A 16,764-nucleotide genomic window follows, 5' to 3' on the forward strand; every position below is an offset into this window, starting at 1 on the left:
ATGCTCTACGAAAGTGGGTACGTATCTCAGTTTTATGTACTTAGCTTCAATAAAAAGTCATGGGTGAGACTACATCTTTTGTGCCCTCATTTTATCGTTTACTTATTAATTGCTAGAGACTAGCAATAAGCTAGTTGGGGGGTGTGATGAGAGCACAAAAGTGCGATCTACATGCTGCTTAAATTAGTATTACTGCTAACATATAACAATAAAATCACTAAGTTAATACTATATTTTTGTTTGGCACAAGTTAGTATAAATTAAAGTCTAAATGCGCATTTGGTAGGCATTAGAGGGATGCATCATGGCCCCAAACTGCGTGGGCCCAATCCTGCCATGATCTGATCGAGTACATGTGTACCCAAACATCCGAGCCCGCGTGCGATCTCCTAGTGATCATCGCGTTCCCTCCTTTCTGGATTAGCACACACACTCTTTCGAAATAGAGACTCCCACTCTCACTTCATCACAAAGAAAAAGACCTTTTTAACCTCCAATCCCATGAAGAATAGCTGAAAATACTATTCATTCTCGAAGTTACTGTTCATGCTGAAATCACTGTTCATATGAACAGTGTTCCGAGATGAAACTATCCAGATGAACAGTGTTCCGTGAAAACACTGTTCATATGAATAGTGTTACGTGAAAACACTGTTTATAGGAATAGTGTACGTGAAAACACTGTTCATATGAATAGTGTTACGTAAAAATACTGTTCATATGAACAGTGTTACGAGAATTTTTTTTTAATAGGGTGTTCACTGTTCTTCTTCCTCCCAGCAGCTTCTTCAGCCCGTAGCTCCATTCCAGACCAGCTGCCATTCCGGATTTCAAGCAAATGAAGATCCCCAGCGATCACGCGTCAAGTTCTTCTTCCTCCCGTCGATCCAGCAGCCAGCCAGCCCCCTTCCAAGCCTCCCAAATCGGCAAGTTGCTTCCATCCTGCCTCTGCACGCACGGATCCACGTCCTCCCAGAATCCCAGCCTCAGCCTGCGCCTCCTTCCTTCCGCCCGTCGATCCCACAGCATCAGCCTCCTTCTCGGAATCACAGCAGCCTCCTCCGCCTCAGCCCGCGTCTCCTTCCGTCTGTGATCAAGGAACTGCAGCCAACATCCTTCCCGAATCAGCATCCACCGCGTTCGTGGTCAATCTCCTCCACGATCCGCCCAGCCACGGCATCCTCGCATCCGGATCAGCGCCTCCATTCCGGAGACCCAATCCCATCGATCATGCACCCCGGACGTTCCCTCTTCCGCATCTGCAATCGGCCGCCCGTGATTCCTCCCCTAATTTCAGCACCTCGCGACTATAAGAGGGGTGGAGAGGCCATCGGGAGGGGAGAGGAGCTCGGTTGGGGGCCAAGTGACAGAGGAAAGAACAGAGCCATGCTCTGTTCTTGAAGGAAAAGAATAATAAAAAAAAAAGAAGAAGAAGGTTTTTTTCCATCGCGGGAGAGAAAGGAATTTTCTTATTTTTATTTTATTTTTTATTTGCAGAATAAAGAAGCATCAGGCTTCATGTCCAATCTTCCTTTTTACTTTTTGTAATTAGTTTTCTTTTCATGAAGTCAAGCAATTTCCTTTCGTGCAATCCTTGTTCTAGGTTCCGTTTAATTTCTGTTTTTTATGCAATACATTAAATGTTCCTTTATGCAATTTGTGTTCGCTTCAATCTTCTTGTCTTCATCCGTTTTAATTTATGCTAAAGCTTTTCTTTTCCATTAAATATATAAATGCTTTTCGAATTTAAGTACCTGTCTTTCCGTTAATTTCAATTAGTAAATCATTTCATATCCCCAACATAATGTTTTTCTTTTATTATTCAAAAATCGATTTTGAATCCGAGTGAACGTTCTAATTTTTATGCAACTCCAATCATCTCCCTGTGGATCGACCTTTTACAACCGCTATTCTTCGAGTAGGAAAGGTAAGAGTAAAATTAATTTAAACTTTGTTTGTCGGTTCTAACAACGATCTGTTTAACCTATTTTTAGGTAAACAGAAATCGGACGAACAGACCTGTCCTATACCTCTCAAAAGAAAAAGTCAAATTAATGTATGCCAATAATAGAACTAATAATAATATCGTTGAAAGATTCAAAGATGAATACATACAACTATATTTCTTGACTCCTTCCAAACAAAACTGTCATCTCGGTGGGTGTGAGCTATCTTATAAAACTCCACCTTACCAGGCTCCCTCCCATTATCATCCATCTACAACAAAAAGTATATTGGCAAGCTAGTTATCTTGATACATGCTATATGATAGAGTAGTTAAAAATAGTTTCAAAGAGTTTCAAAAAAAACTTACGAATTCAGCTCTACGCCTAGCATAACTCATCGAGCCTGAAGTATGAGGAACAGTCTGAGAGGCTCGTGCAGCTCTACCAATGTTGGAATATGTCTTTCCAAAAAAAGAATAAACAATATAATATATTTAATGTATAAATTTGTAATCTATATTATTAGTAAGTACAATCTAAAGTATTGAAAAAATATACACAACCTGAGCTTTCTCGGAAAACCAGTAGTGGACAAGCTCCCTCCACTGATGAGGGATTAATCAGGAGGACAAACATAGGCAACCTCCTCTTCTATCATACCATCGTACTTCCAGTCCGCCTTTAACTTGGTCCTATATTCTTTCCACTTGCGGTTGACGGACTTCAGCACCCAATCATGGCTCTCTTTAGGAAGCAAAAACTTACGCTACACCAAAGTAATTAAAGAATGTTATAATAATGTTAAATCAAAAAATAAAATTGGGATAGTAAGCAAATTCAATTATTTACCTCAATAACTTTAAGAAGCTCAACTTTATACGAAGAAAGCATTTCATTCCATTTCATATAGTTGAGCGGACACAACTGACCCTTCCGCGCAACCGATCCTAGAAAAGTCGATAAAATGCTTGCAGCCCTCTTGATGGGCTGCCCCAGTTCATTGCAATGGACAACGATCTTCTCATCCTCATGTAGATTCCACACATCCCGTGCTCGAGTGGGTCCTCGTGTCCTCCTCACTCTTCCCAGTCCATCTATAAAAATAAAATAAAATATACATTAATTAAAACATTAAAAGCAAATGATTTAATATATAAAATGTAAATCAAATTATCCTGGATATGCACGTCATCCATGTCTGGACAATCAGCAGGTGACACGTGCTCAGACTGAGACTTGTGCTGAGTATGGAACTCGTGCTGAGAATGGGACTCGTGCTGCTGGGGCTCGTCGGGCTGCTGGGACCGTAGGGACTGATTGGAAGAAGATCCCACGGATGTGTGCTGAAACTCAACATCTCTGAATCGTTTTTCTCGGGGCATGTTGTTACCTAGTATGCACAGAAAGAATCAAGGATTTTCATCAAAAGAAGAATAAAGAAAAAGGATTGAAAGCCTGTTGAGCTGGCACCTGAAAAACTGCACCTGGACACTATAATCAGATACAATTGGCCCAACGTATAAAGAGCGTGCAATGTGAAGCTCGGATTGCAATGTAGACAATGCTTTGAGGAACAGAATGTGATGAACTGAATGAACAGGAGCCCTCTTGTTCAAGAATATCCTCTTATCAGACATGACAAGTTAAAAGCAAATATCCATATATTATTTAGGAAAACAAAAAATATTACACTATCTTCAATCAAAATCAAGGATAAAGAAATGTTATATTACAAAATGTAAAATAAAAAAAATACATAAAGTAATAATAAATGAACCATCCAAGTATTAAATAATAGCAGGGAATTACTTTTGTCATCTACACTTAAAACCTAACAAAACCAACAAAATATAAAACACCATATGGCTAGCATCGTGATAAAATAATTCTACAAGAGAGTTAGATATATTTGTGATTTGTACTTCAGTTTGACTGATTGATAGATTTTAACATTAATTCTGTATACTCTAATTGCAGATAAATGTGACCATGTTTCTCCAGTTTCCTTACCAAGGGAGAAGCATGACAGAACAGATGGAAATAAACAAACACGAGGTCTCAGTAAAAGCAAACAATAGGCTTGTAGCAATATGCCCACAACTTATTAATTCATGCAGTTACCACCCGGGAAAAAAGAGAATTAAAGAAGAGTCCATTAACAAGCATGAAACTGGATCCTTAATGAAAAGCAGGGTATCTTTAACAGACATTGGAAATGCTAAACATAAAAAAGATGAAGTTGACCACAATCTCTTAACTTTATTCAGAAGTCAAATACCTATTTTGGTTTCAATGCACCTTCAGAAGATCCTAACTTTATTCTCTACAATCTCTGCAGTTGTCTTGACATGATATAACGGAAATATGAATCCATGGACTTTGACAAAATACATATTTAGGCGAATCCTGTGTGTGTGTGTGTGTGTAACAGGCCCCCATGCAAGCAGAAAAGTACAAATAAAAATGTCAATTAATAAAAAAAAAAGGAAAATAAACAATGAGCTAAAGAATCAAAAGGACAAGAGATGATTGTATATGTAGACACATGCACACACGCACACGCGCACACAGCTGTTAAATGTGTCAGCATATGAAAATTCATGAATGTAGTTCCATCAACTAACCTTCAAGTTCTCAAGATGTCGCCATAGCTCTTCATCATTACCTTTTAAGAGTTCAGATAAACGTGAAAGCGTAGAGTGAATTCCCACGGAGCTATTATCTAATTGTTGACAGAAATGGTCCACAGAATTACTCATCACTCCTTGCTTCTAGAAATGCAGCAAGAGGAATTATAAATTTGAAGCTTCTTATTTCTCTAGCTTGTGATGTATGCCTCAGGCGACAAATGCATGCAAATGTCAAGCAAGGATCTGAAAGAAACTCTCTCATCGAGTGCATGAGATACAGGTTCTGTCAGAAAGATCAGAAGGTATCATTTGCTTTTCTTATAAAGCATCTAAACATTTGTCCTCTATGTATCTCCAGTAGAATTGGGTACAATGGCGCTCACTCCTTGAATAGAGACGACTGAATTATGTTACTTACCGTCTAGTAAACCAAATAATATAGTAGAAAACATATGATGTTGATGAATTTTGGCTCCAACAAGCTTATATATGTGGAAGTGCAATATATCCCTATTTTGCCCTCTTTCTTGCTTATCAGTGAAACTAAAATGCTCACTTTCTGGGAATTAATTGACCTCTTCACTGATGAACAAATACTAGTTAAAAGAAATCCGAAAGAAAAAAACCAGTCCATGTTTCTTGAAGCCGCATGGACAAGAATCAAAAGTAAGTTCTAGTACTCTTTTACGTTTTATCTAATCGCATGGCAGACAGTTTCATCAAAGCCCATGGGTTATGGATCAAGTCTAGGTCTGGTTTGGACATTAGAAACTAGAAATAATCCAGAAAAATCAACCAATTTGTGTTTCTTGAACCCCAAGTTGAGAAAGGGAAGTTTGTGATATGAGGAGAAAAAAATGTACATGAGAAAAGAAAAATAACCTTGAGAGCAGAGAGAGCCTGTTCGATTTGATCGGCAGAGAAACCTTCGAGCAAGAGCTTGTCGTAGATGGTCCGGAGCCTCTTCGCTTTTTGAGCTCTCGAAGTGGTGTCCGTACTGGTGGCCGGTCACTCGGTGCCGGAGAGGAGAGAGGACGAGAGGAGCTTGGTGTCGGACGTCGCTCGGCGCCAGAGAGGACAAGGGTCGGTTGGTCGCTCGTCGTCGGAGAGGAGGGAGGAGGAGCCAGAGGAGCTAGGGCTTGATCGATTGGGATGCAAAATGAGGAGGGGGGCGGCCGCTGGTTTTGTTGTGAATTTGACTTTTGACGACGCTTATAAGCGTCGTTTTAGGCCGGAATATACGACGACACTAATAAGCGTCGTCTATTCCTAAGAATTGCTGACGCTTAATGAAAGCGTCGGCAAATGCATGGGCGGTGAAATTTTTCCCGACGCTTTCTTTTAGCGTCGGTAAAAAAACGTCGGGAAAGATCCATTTTTCTATAGTGTTGTCAAGGAGCCCATAAAGAAAGAGAGCTCAGCTCATTGTTTCTGCAATCATTTACGACATACGTGGGCCAGGACTGACATGCATCTTGATGGCAGTACTTGTGTAGGACAATCGAATGTCTCCCAAGGTAATGAACCACAGATCACGTTTGAGTTTGAACAGCCGAAAGTTTCTAACATTGAAAATATTTTACATGTTATTGATGGTGAGTTTCTGTTAGGACATTCTAAATTCAGGTTCACTGCAGGATAATTTTGCTGTACTTAAGGGTTGTTGGAGACATATAACAATGGAGAAAAATCTCAGAAATTACACAAGAATAGGTGATCCTTCAGTATTTTCATGTCATTCAGTCCCTATAACAAATACACATGATCTCAAATATAAGGGCCTAGGTGCTCCAATGGCATCACCACCAAACTGCTGCTCTCACCTAAAATGGAGCATGCTTTAGGTCATATCTCTGGTGATGAGAGTGATGGAGGCAAAGGCACAATAATTCCCAGTTCCCATCTATATATATGGTGTGTCTTGTATTTAGAGAATATATCAGTAAAAGAGCCTTTCTCGGGCTTGCAGCTTGGGGGCTGAGACCCACTATGGAGGGCCGGAGGTCTACGCTAGAAAGTTTGAGAGCTTTTTATCGAGGATTTTTCTTCCACTGTACTCTACTATTAGTGAGCTTCGTTTGATCATCTCTGCCTATGAATATAAACCATAGGCTAAAACTCAAAAATCCTTGTTTCTTTTTGTGCGTGTTCTCTATTTGCTTTACAAACCCTAAATATATTTTTTTAACATAACATCACCCATCCTATGGGGCAAGAAATGTAAGCTTTGTTTGGCCGATAAGATTGCGAGATGATACAAAAATAGTAAGAATAAAGTGTTCCTTCCTTTGTTTGGCAATGGAAAGAATATTCATGAAGAGAAATTATTAAAAATAAGGAAATTATTCTATTCTCTCCGTAGTGTTTTGAATAGAAAAAAATAGAAAGACGCATGCACAAGGATAACTTGAAAATATATCTTAGACACTTTTATACTGAATATACTCCAAGAAGAGTTGTTACCTATAACAACTCTTTCTCTCTCCTTCCTCGGTATGTTCTATCTGATAACTCTTATATGTAAACTATTATTTCAGTTGTAACAACCATCCTTATCGTATCCTTCAAAACAGCTCGATAGCCTTATCTCTTCACCTATATAATTCACCCTTGTAATCTCTCATTGAGTGCGGTAAATAAAATATCATCTCCTTCTTCTATATGGTATCAGAGCCTCCTTAGTTCCCACGAACAACAAAGGATCCTCTGACTTCTCCTCATGGCAGATTCCAGTTCCTCCATTCATCTTGTCTTACACACTCCAGTTTGTGCCAGTACCACCACACTTCTAGTGGTTGTAAATGCATGCTCTCAGCTTCCTCTCAAACTCACGCCGATGAACTTTCCATCTTGGCGTGCTCAGTTTGTTTCTCTTCTTATTGGTTATGATCTAATGGGATATATCAATGGAACAGTTAGGCATCTGGCTACGGTCTCCTCTCAAGACGATGCACCAGTGGTTGTCCACTCCCATTGGCTACGGCAGGACAAGTTGATCCTTCATGCCATTTTTTCCTCCATATCTAAGACAGTTATTCCACTCATTGCGACGTGTGAAACTTCTCATGAGGCGTGGATGACTCCTACTCGCTTATATGCGAATAAATCCCGCTCCTGTGTGATGCAGCTAAAGGAATCTCTATCTTTGGCCCAACGAGTAATATCGTCTGTAACTGAGTTCTTGCAAACAGTCAATGGTTTTGCTGATAAGCTTGCTGCTATTAACACTCCATTGTCTCTGGATGATCTCACACTTTACATCCTCAATAGACTGGGTTCCAATTTCGGGACATTGTGGCACCTATCCGTGCTAGGGAGAAACATTTTTCCTTTGAGGATCTTCATGATCTCTTGGTATCTCATGAGGCTTATCTACAACGACTCGATAGCAATGTAACAGCCACCCTTATCGTATCCTTCAGAACAGCTCGATAGCCTTATCTCTTCACCTATATAATTCACCCTTGTAATCTCTCATTGAGTGCGGTAAAGAAAATATCATCTCCTTCTTCTATATGGTATTAGAGCTTCCTTAGTTCCCACGAACAACAAAGGATCCTCTGGCTTCTCCTCATGGCAGAACCTAGTTCCTCCATTCATCTTGTCTTACACACTCCAATTACTGCCAGTACCACTACACTTCTAGTGGCTGTAAATGCATCCTCTCAGCTTCTTCTCAAACTCACGCCAATGAACTTTCCATCTTGACATGCTCAGTTTGTTTCTCTTCTTATTGGTTATGACCTAATAGGATATATCAATGGAACAGTTAGGCGTCTGACTACGGTCTCCTTCTCTCAAGATGATGCACCAACGGTTGTCCACTCCCATTGGCTACGGCAAGACAAGTTGATCCTTTATGCCATTTTTTCCTTCGTCTCTAAGACAGTTATTCCACTCATTGCGACGTGTGAAACTTCTCATGAGAAGTGGATGACTCTTACTTGCTTATATGCGAATAAATTTCGCTCCCGTGTGATGCAGCTCAAGGAATCTCTATCTTTGGCCCAACGAGGAATATCGTCTGTAACTGAGTTCTTGCAAACAGTCAATAGTTTTTGTTGGACATACTCGGCCGCTGTGCGGGCCATACCTGCGGGGTCCCTGAGCAGCACAGGGAGGGTCACTGTCAGCATGTCCTGCCGCCTGCCAACGGCGATGGCCTGGTTAGTAGGTGGGTTATACCTGAGGGGTCCCTGAACCCATGGCGAGGCCAGGTCGGAGTCCGGGGTTGGGCGAGGCCTTGGTCGGAGTCGACTCGTGGCGCTGCCTTTGGTGGGGTTTAAGGAAATAGAGTTGCGCCTTCACTAATACCGGTCGGTTTTGGTGTAATGGTAGCGCTTGATCCTGACAACTGGTATCAGAGCCAGAGGTCTCGAGTTCGAAACCCAGGCATCGCGTTGGGGGGGGGGATGTTGGACATACTCGGCCGCTATGCGGGCCATACCTGCGGGGTCCCTGAGCAGCACAGGGAGGGTCACTGTCAGCATGTCCTGCCGCCTGCCAACGGCGATGGCCTGGTTAGTAGGTGGGTTATACCTGAGGGGTCCCTGAACCCATGGCGAGGCCAGGTCGGAGTCCGGGGTTGGGCGAGGCCTTGGTCGGAGTCGACTCGTGGCGCTGCCTTTGGTGGGGTTTAAGGAAATAGAGTTGCGCCTTCACTAATACCGGTCGGTTTTGGTGTAATGGTAGCGCTTGATCCTGACAAAGGGCAAAACAGTGAAGGAGGCTGACCTGTGTCGTACCCTGCCCCAAAGCGGACAATACCTTTTGCGGGGACGCAGCCTTCTTTTCCTGTTTCAGTTCAGTAGAGCTAAGGTTTAAGGTCGGAGGAACCCCGACCTCATCAGTTTCTTTTTGATGTAGAAAGCTATGGATTAACTGTTGGCCTACTTGTACCGGTAGTTATTGGTTTATTGGTCATCCTATATTAAAATTAAGGGTATCCATATAATTTATTTGCACCTGGTACCAGCTGAACTAGAACATAATTTTTTTTCCCCTTCTTTTCTTTTCTTTTTTTGTGACAAGCAGTAATTCTGATAAAATCTGGATACAGTCTCATATGCTTAAGTTGTTTTCTCCACAGAACTTGTAAAGAAATTTTAAACAATTAAAAGGTTATTTTCAGAATCCTAGTGGCCATGTTAGCTTCGGCATCTCTACTATATAATAAAAGGAAAATAATTTACTTCAGGTAAAAAGTCATGGTTCTGGAAATTATGTATGAAGGCTTCCATGACATAATCTGTGACGCTACAATTATGTTTGAAGGCTCCTTATATATCAGAAACCAAGTGCGGCACAAGATCTTTCATTCTATCAACAAGAGTCTTGGCAAGAATTTTGTGGAGAGTGTTGCACAAGCTAACAAGCCTATATATTTTTGAGATTCGAGGGATTAGTTGTCTTTGGGACAAATGTAGCTTTCCAAGCAATTGGCATCTGATTAGAGATGATGAAAGCCCTCACTGCATGAATAATCTATTTTATATGATAAACCAAAAGGCTTTATAAAATATGGGTTCTAATGATAAACCAAAAGTTACAGTAAGTGTTGTCAAAATAGAGATCTGATTTCTGTATCATCTTCAGTTATAGACCCATCATGTGGATTAATTGACAGGATTCTGCTCTTTCTTTTTTCTCAGGATGGTTGTCTTGTGGAAGTAGCTGGTCTTAGAACCCCCTCCCTTACCACTTAGCCCAAGATCTTTGCCTCCATAAAATTTCTTGTTGCCAAAGAGCATAAAGTAAACTTTTGAAAAACGGATGCCCAACCATTAACTGCATCCTTCAAGGAGCATTCTTATTATATTTTGTACCTGTTAGCACTACAAAAGAAAGGATATCTCCCGGCGGTTTTTTTGGTCTCTACCGATGCTTTTAAGCGTCGGCGTGGGTCCGATTTTTGCCGACGCTAAGAGAAAGCGTCGGCAAAAACAGGGCTTTCCCGACGCTAATAAAAGCGTCGGCAAAAAGACATTCGCCGACGCTTTAAAGTGTCAGGAAAGCCCAAAATGCCACGTCGGCGTAGGCATGCCACACCTTGTATCTACTAACGCTTTAAAGCGTCGGGATTGCTATTTTTTAAAAAAAAATAAAAATACGAATGTAAATTATAAAGGTCAAAAAAGTTTAGTTTTTTAGTTTACTTCAGCATTAACATAAGCGAAAGGTAATATTTTAGTTTACTTTTAAAGTGAACTAGTAATAAAAGTTACTATCCTATAATAAACCAATAAGCTCTACAATCAACTTTCGAGAAAATGTGCAACTGGGGATAATGTATTGAAGACACAACCTTCTGGATGATATTGAATTCCATCTTCTGTTTTATCACAAGGAAGAGTTAGGTAATTCAGAAAATATTAGTGGACATGGAAAAGTTTTATTGCATCTGAGATGTGACAAGCTTAGAACAAATCGGCATGGTCTGAGCATGAATTGGCATCCAGTTAACAGCCAAAGCTTTTTACATTACCATGCATTAAAATAACCTCTAAACATAGAGACATCCACAAATCTAAATAGCCACTAATCATAGGCAGCAGATTATCTGCACAAAGATGGCAATTAGGTTTCACTTTGTTTTGCAAGCACAGAAAATGATCACTGTAACCATGTTGTGGAATCCTATTACTCAAAGGAAGATTTTTCTTGATCAATGTGGTCTGTAATATTTGATCCCAAACACTCCAATAAACCAAATACCCTTGCAAATGCATATAGGCAGATGTTAATCATGCCAATCGCATACTTTTGTTGCTTTTGGCAAAATAAAGCTCATGAGTATAGCAACCTAACATAATAAACAGTCAAGTAATCAAACTCCAAGAACCTTGTTGTATGTTATGTGCCAGCAATCAAGCAATTTGTGATTCATGATAATACATGAGTTAGATTACTCATAGAAAATTAAACTACTATTCGAGGAAAGAACTCACATGCTAGCATGGACAGGCAGAGTTGGAAGTTGACATTTTTCCTCGAGATGATAGTTATCAGCAGCACAGAATGTGGAACAGTAGTAAGCATATCAACCAAGGTTCCTACAGATGCATCAAACTATAAGGCTCAATGGCCACAAATAATTTAATAAGATCATATTGGATATTTGATCAGTGATAAAACATTTTCATAAGCAGAAAAAAGATGAAATGACATTTTGAACATAAGATATGCACATCATTCAGAGGAACATCGGGAAATATGGAGATGAATTTTTCACTGATGGACAGTATTGGAACAGGTCCTGCATTATTGTACTAGGAGTTGGGATTGGGCAGTGAAAAGATCATTTCCCCCTCCTACCATATTTCGGCATTCATCTATGCATAACATTACAAGTGATGCAGTATTTTCAGTAACACAATTTTAAATATAACGAACACAATTCATTTGATTTTTTTTAAAAAAAAGAATTGCAACATCATGTTAAATAGCATATTAGATAATGTCTTTAAGCATTAGATTATATTGCAAACAATTAACCTGTCAAACATTCATTTTAGTGTGAAGCGAATCTGTTTAAGCATTTCAATGTTTAAATGGTATAAAAATACCACTTAACACTTCAGAGCCTTTTAAATGGCAGCTTTAAGCAACCATATTTGATGATGGTACTTCAAAGAGGGTAAGATGCACCTCCAAGCAACAATCCTCAATTGAGAGCATAAGAAGAGACGTACTTACTAAGAATAAAAACAATGTGATTAATTCCTCTTATCTTCTCTTCCTTTTAATTAAACTGGGGCAAACTAATAAATATAATCCAACATAAGCAATTCTGTTTTCTTATTTTTCTTATGTAATACGACACATATCACCTCAATATGTTGGAAATCAATGTGTTTGAAGAATAGACAGAGGTCCTACTCCTAGTTGGAACATTGAAAAAAGAAGAAGAAGAGCTGGCTCTCAAGCACACAGAGACAGGACATGTCCTAGTGTAACTTTAAGGGTTGATGAAACACCAAAAAACAACAAATATTTTTTATCTTCTTCTTCAGAGAGGAAAGAGAGGAACCATTGACAGTATGCCAACTTGTCATTGCTTTGCCCCAAGAGCATGCATCCAAAAAAGTTCACAACTAAAATCTACTTCAGATCTAAGCTTCAACCAATGGCCCAATTTGAACCTTCCAGTACCACAAAACCCTAAACCAACATTCCCTTCCATCTAAACCATTTTAACTTGATCCTATCACCCTAAACCTTCAGTAAGCAACAAAACCCTTCAATATGTTTGTACTCTCATAAAATTCACAAATTGATACAAACATATTTAATCTAAGACTCAGGAACCAATGGAGATGATCATTGCCTGCTTGCGGACTGGGCAGCCGGTCGCCATGGTGCACCGGTAGCATGCCCGGGGGCACGGATTCCCTTTGGCCATCTTCTGTCCATACTTTCTCCATTGACATCCATCAGTGATCTATAAGACAAGTGGGGCATTGTCTAATTAGTTTCAACATTAATTGCTATCATAATTACCACAATCGATCAGATTAGAGATATGGATGGAAATTTGTCTCGGGTCATCTTACCATAGGTGCTTCGGATCCTGCTCGGACCGATACACGGGCTTTCCTCATGGTGGCCTCTTGGCTCTGTTCTGCACTCTTGGGGGAGGCCAATTTGGATGCTTTGTTAGGGTTCCAACCTTCGGACGATGGGTCAGGGCTGTCCTCCCTGTTAGTTCTTTCATGGTCAAACGAAACTATCTCTTTGTTCGTATTATACTTGTTTAGGTGGTACTCCATTGATCCTGCTTCGACATTGTTCGTGGGCGAAGAGGACCGGTCCCAGCCTCCACCTTCAATCGAGGAGCGAGAGGGCTCATCAGTGTTTGCGGCCGGACCAAGGTCCAAGAACTGCCTCGGCACGATCCTCCCATCGGTCTTCTCGTCCGAAGCCTGATGAATTATAGATCTCGAAATCAGTTGATCTACTATATATTTCTTCAGGAATTCATGAATTTAAAGGTCTGGAGGGCAAGTAACAAGCGAGATCTCTTCAGGGCCGTGCTCCATGTCGACGACCACGTAGTCGTAGCCGGCGAGGGTCAGGGAAGAGCGCAGGAGGAAGAGGCCGCAGAGGGTCTCGCCGGCGATGAGGTGGGACTTGAGGATCCGTGGTTCGAGGGAGAGGGGGGCGAAGTCGGGATCCAAGGAGGCGGTGAAGAGGCGGGCGAAGACATCATCGCCGGAGCCGTTCTGCTTCTTGAATCTGGAGGGGATTAGGGAGGGGGGGCGATGATGATGAGAGAGAGAGAGAAGACCAGGAATGGACGAGGAATGGGGAGGGGGTTCCGTTTTCTCTTCGATCTCTGGAATGGGTTGAGGGTGGAGGGCGGTGGCCGGGAAAACGGAAAGAGAGAGAGGGCTCGTTGGGATTTAGGATGTTGGGGGAATGTTGGCTTCTGACGACGCATCATCTTAGGCTGGCAACTACACCTACGCTTATTAGCGTCGTCTTTTGCCGACGCTTTTTAAGCGTCGGTAAAACCGATTTTTCCTGTAGTGTAGTTCGGAAAAGCATTGATGTAAAGCGAGAGTATAGGTGGTGATCTTGATGCACATCAGAATTCCCTACTCACATGCCATAAGAGAACTGGCTTAGTTCATGGGAATTAGTAACATACATAGCAGATGGCAGAACATAGAATTGCCAAGTCATCTTTAGATGGATCTAAGAAACTGGTGTGCAATAATTCGGCGTCCAAAGCAATTTCCATCTTGGATTAAATCGAAGAGTTCTTTACTTTAGGGCGCCAAAAAAGTGAAAGTAAAAGTATATATCAACCTTATATTGGACTCGATCACGACTTAAAATTATGATAACATATGTTAATGACAACAACATGAATTAGGAAAGGTAGGAATCCATTGACCCATAACGATCAATTGGTGTCGCTACAAAATTTGAAGGCTATGTTAGATTTGGGAAGGAGCATATGTACGCAATTTTATCTCTTGATGCCAAGAAATTATTTACATGTTTCAAACATGTAAAATCCAGGTCACATGAAGTGGCTTTATCATTTGATCTACTATTAATCTTTATAACTAAAAAGGTATCGCGATAAATTTTAGTTTTCCTCGGGTGAAGTATTTCTTTTGATATTAGAGAGTATTGAACTTTATTATTAAAATAATAACCGGATATGTGGTTAAATAGCAGCCATAATGGCTGCTATAATGGGTTTTGTAACAGTTATTTGACCACACAATAGCTGATATGGTGGGCGAAGATAACTATCAAATAACGGCTATTATTTGGAGGGGAAAAAAGAATACATCAAGGCCTTGTACCAACATCGCTTATTTTTTTTTTTTGTTGGTACAATAGTGACTCACACTAGATGTGCATGAGTATACCCAGAGAGATCAGAAAGAAGAAGATGACATAGAGGAGACGGAGTTGACTCAATACTCTCCTAAATGAGAGCATCTGAATGGTCCGCAGCATAGGAGGCTACCCAATCAGCAGCAATGTTCGTCTTCTGAAAAACGTGAGTGGCCCGAAAGAAGGCCAGCCCTCTTGCGAGCCTACAAATGTCCCGAAGCAATGGGTGTCGGTCGACCTAGCTGGGCTCGCTCTGAATCTAGTTGATCACCGTGGCTGAATCACCCTCAAGATGAACACAATCCGCACTCAAATGCAGTCTAGTATGGGTGATGCTCTCCCATACAGCTCGTAGCTCTGCAGCGATGATAGACTCATCGAAGATGTGCCGATCCCGGGCGGCAACAAATCTAGAGTCCCGAGCTCTAATCACGAAGCCTACTCCTCCTTTGCTTCCATCCTCAAAGATGCTGCCATCAAAGTTTACCTTAAAAAAACTAGGGGATGGAGGCTCCCAGGAAACAAAAACAGTCCTGGACGCTACTCGAGCAAAAAGGAAACCCTAGATGTCCTTGGTCACTCTAGGTAATGCCACAACAGTAGAACTGATGACCTCAGCTGCATGAAGAAAAGCTCTGTTCACCACTGTCCTCAAGTGCACTCTTCTACCCTCGAAGATTTCGGTATTTCTATCCAGCCATATATGGTATGCTAGGTAGGCACATATGATACCCCACTCTACAGTACTAGGCCTACGTCGGGACTCCTTCAGCTAGCTCAGGAGTCCTCAGTCGAGGTCATAGCCTGCGGTGAGGCCATGACGCATCCTCAAATTTGAATCATCCGAGAGCAACCAAAGAGGACATGACTAATAGACTCCTCCATGCTGGGGCATCCCTCGCAAGTTGAGATGACTCGCACCCTCTCCTAGCCAGTACACCCATGGTCGGCAAGCATTTCCATGCCACCTTCCAAATGAATAAGGCAACGTGGGAGTGGACGTGCATCCTTTAGATCCATTCTCCATCTATCTAATGAGTCAACCCAACGCAAACCATATCCTATAGGTCTCGGGCTTTGACCTTCGACCTCCTAGTTGCTTGCCAGATCCTCCTATCTGCGGTCTCCCTAGTGGATATCCGAGTTGCCAAGACCCTTTCGGCCAGCAACTCCCCAAAGACATGTCAAGCATAGTCCTCGTCCCATCTGCTCTCCCCAAGGACAATCAGATCACAAACTCTACAGCCCGCAAGGGATCTTGGGTCAAACATGGTAGGCCAGCGGCCAAGCGGTAGCTCCGACATCCTTCTCTCCTCCATGGCATCAATAACCCGGCCATCCCCAATCGCCCAACTGATCAAGGGGAGCACCGTCAGGGCACGGGCACAGATCTTCCTCCAGATGAAGGAACAGTGGTGCCCGGGGTGGAAGATAGACCCAACAACTAAATCTCTATACATGGCCCTCATCAGTGTGCACCAAAGACTCTCAGGCTCCAGGAGGTACCTACCTGCATGCTTAGTCACTAAGATCTCTCGCCTAGTAGTCAAACAGTGAATGTCCAGTCCCTTGCTGCTAGTTGGTTGACAGATCACGTCCCAAGCAAGCAGGTGGATGCTGCCTACTCCTCCTCGCCTTCCTTAGATGAAGCTCCGAAACGGTTGTTCCAGCATCCTCAGCGGTGCTAGCGGTACGAAGGTGTTAGAAAGTAAAAAGACAGGAATCGAGCTCAGAACTGACCTAACCAATATGACTTTGCCCATCATGAAAAGAGCACTCACCTGCCATTCCTCCAACCTGTGCTTGATACTCAGCTCCACGGCTGAACAATTCCC

General features: G+C 41.7%; 1 protein-coding gene and 1 long non-coding RNA gene across 5 annotated transcripts; both read right to left on the reverse strand.

Moving 5' to 3' along the window:
- Positions 1–2,036: 2,036 nt before the first annotated feature.
- Positions 2,037–8,724, reverse strand: LOC103707676. Of its 3 annotated transcripts, XR_003385828.2 has the most exons (6): positions 3,417–8,723; positions 3,134–3,336; positions 2,796–3,040; positions 2,510–2,712; positions 2,315–2,407; positions 2,037–2,217 (listed from the first exon to the last, which is right to left on the reverse strand). It is a non-coding gene; the product is annotated as an uncharacterized LOC103707676 (long non-coding RNA). The 3 variants fall into 3 exon arrangements; XR_005507231.1 differs by having other exon boundaries at positions 2,315–2,712; positions 3,431–8,724; XR_005507230.1 differs by having other exon boundaries at positions 2,315–2,712; positions 3,417–8,724.
- A 2,192-nt stretch (positions 8,725–10,916) lies between these two features.
- LOC103696206 (WRKY transcription factor 42-like) lies at positions 10,917–14,011 on the reverse strand. Of its 2 annotated transcripts, XR_005507229.1 has the most exons (5): positions 13,585–14,011; positions 13,129–13,497; positions 12,903–13,016; positions 11,524–11,628; positions 10,917–11,378 (listed from the first exon to the last, which is right to left on the reverse strand). XR_005507229.1 is itself a non-coding variant. In XM_039116762.1 (4 exons), exons 1-4 carry the CDS (start codon positions 13,612–13,614, stop codon positions 11,581–11,583), a joined length of 561 nt encoding a protein of 186 aa, XP_038972690.1. In that variant the 5' UTR covers positions 13,615–14,011; the 3' UTR covers positions 10,934–11,580. The 2 variants fall into 2 exon arrangements, 1 of the variants encoding a protein (XP_038972690.1); XM_039116762.1 differs by having other exon boundaries at positions 10,934–11,628.
- Positions 14,012–16,764: the final 2,753 nt, after the last annotated feature.

This window comes from Phoenix dactylifera, unplaced genomic scaffold (genome assembly GCF_009389715.1).
Source record: "Phoenix dactylifera cultivar Barhee BC4 unplaced genomic scaffold, palm_55x_up_171113_PBpolish2nd_filt_p 000138F, whole genome shotgun sequence".
Lineage (NCBI taxonomy): Eukaryota > Viridiplantae > Streptophyta > Magnoliopsida > Arecales > Arecaceae > Phoenix > Phoenix dactylifera.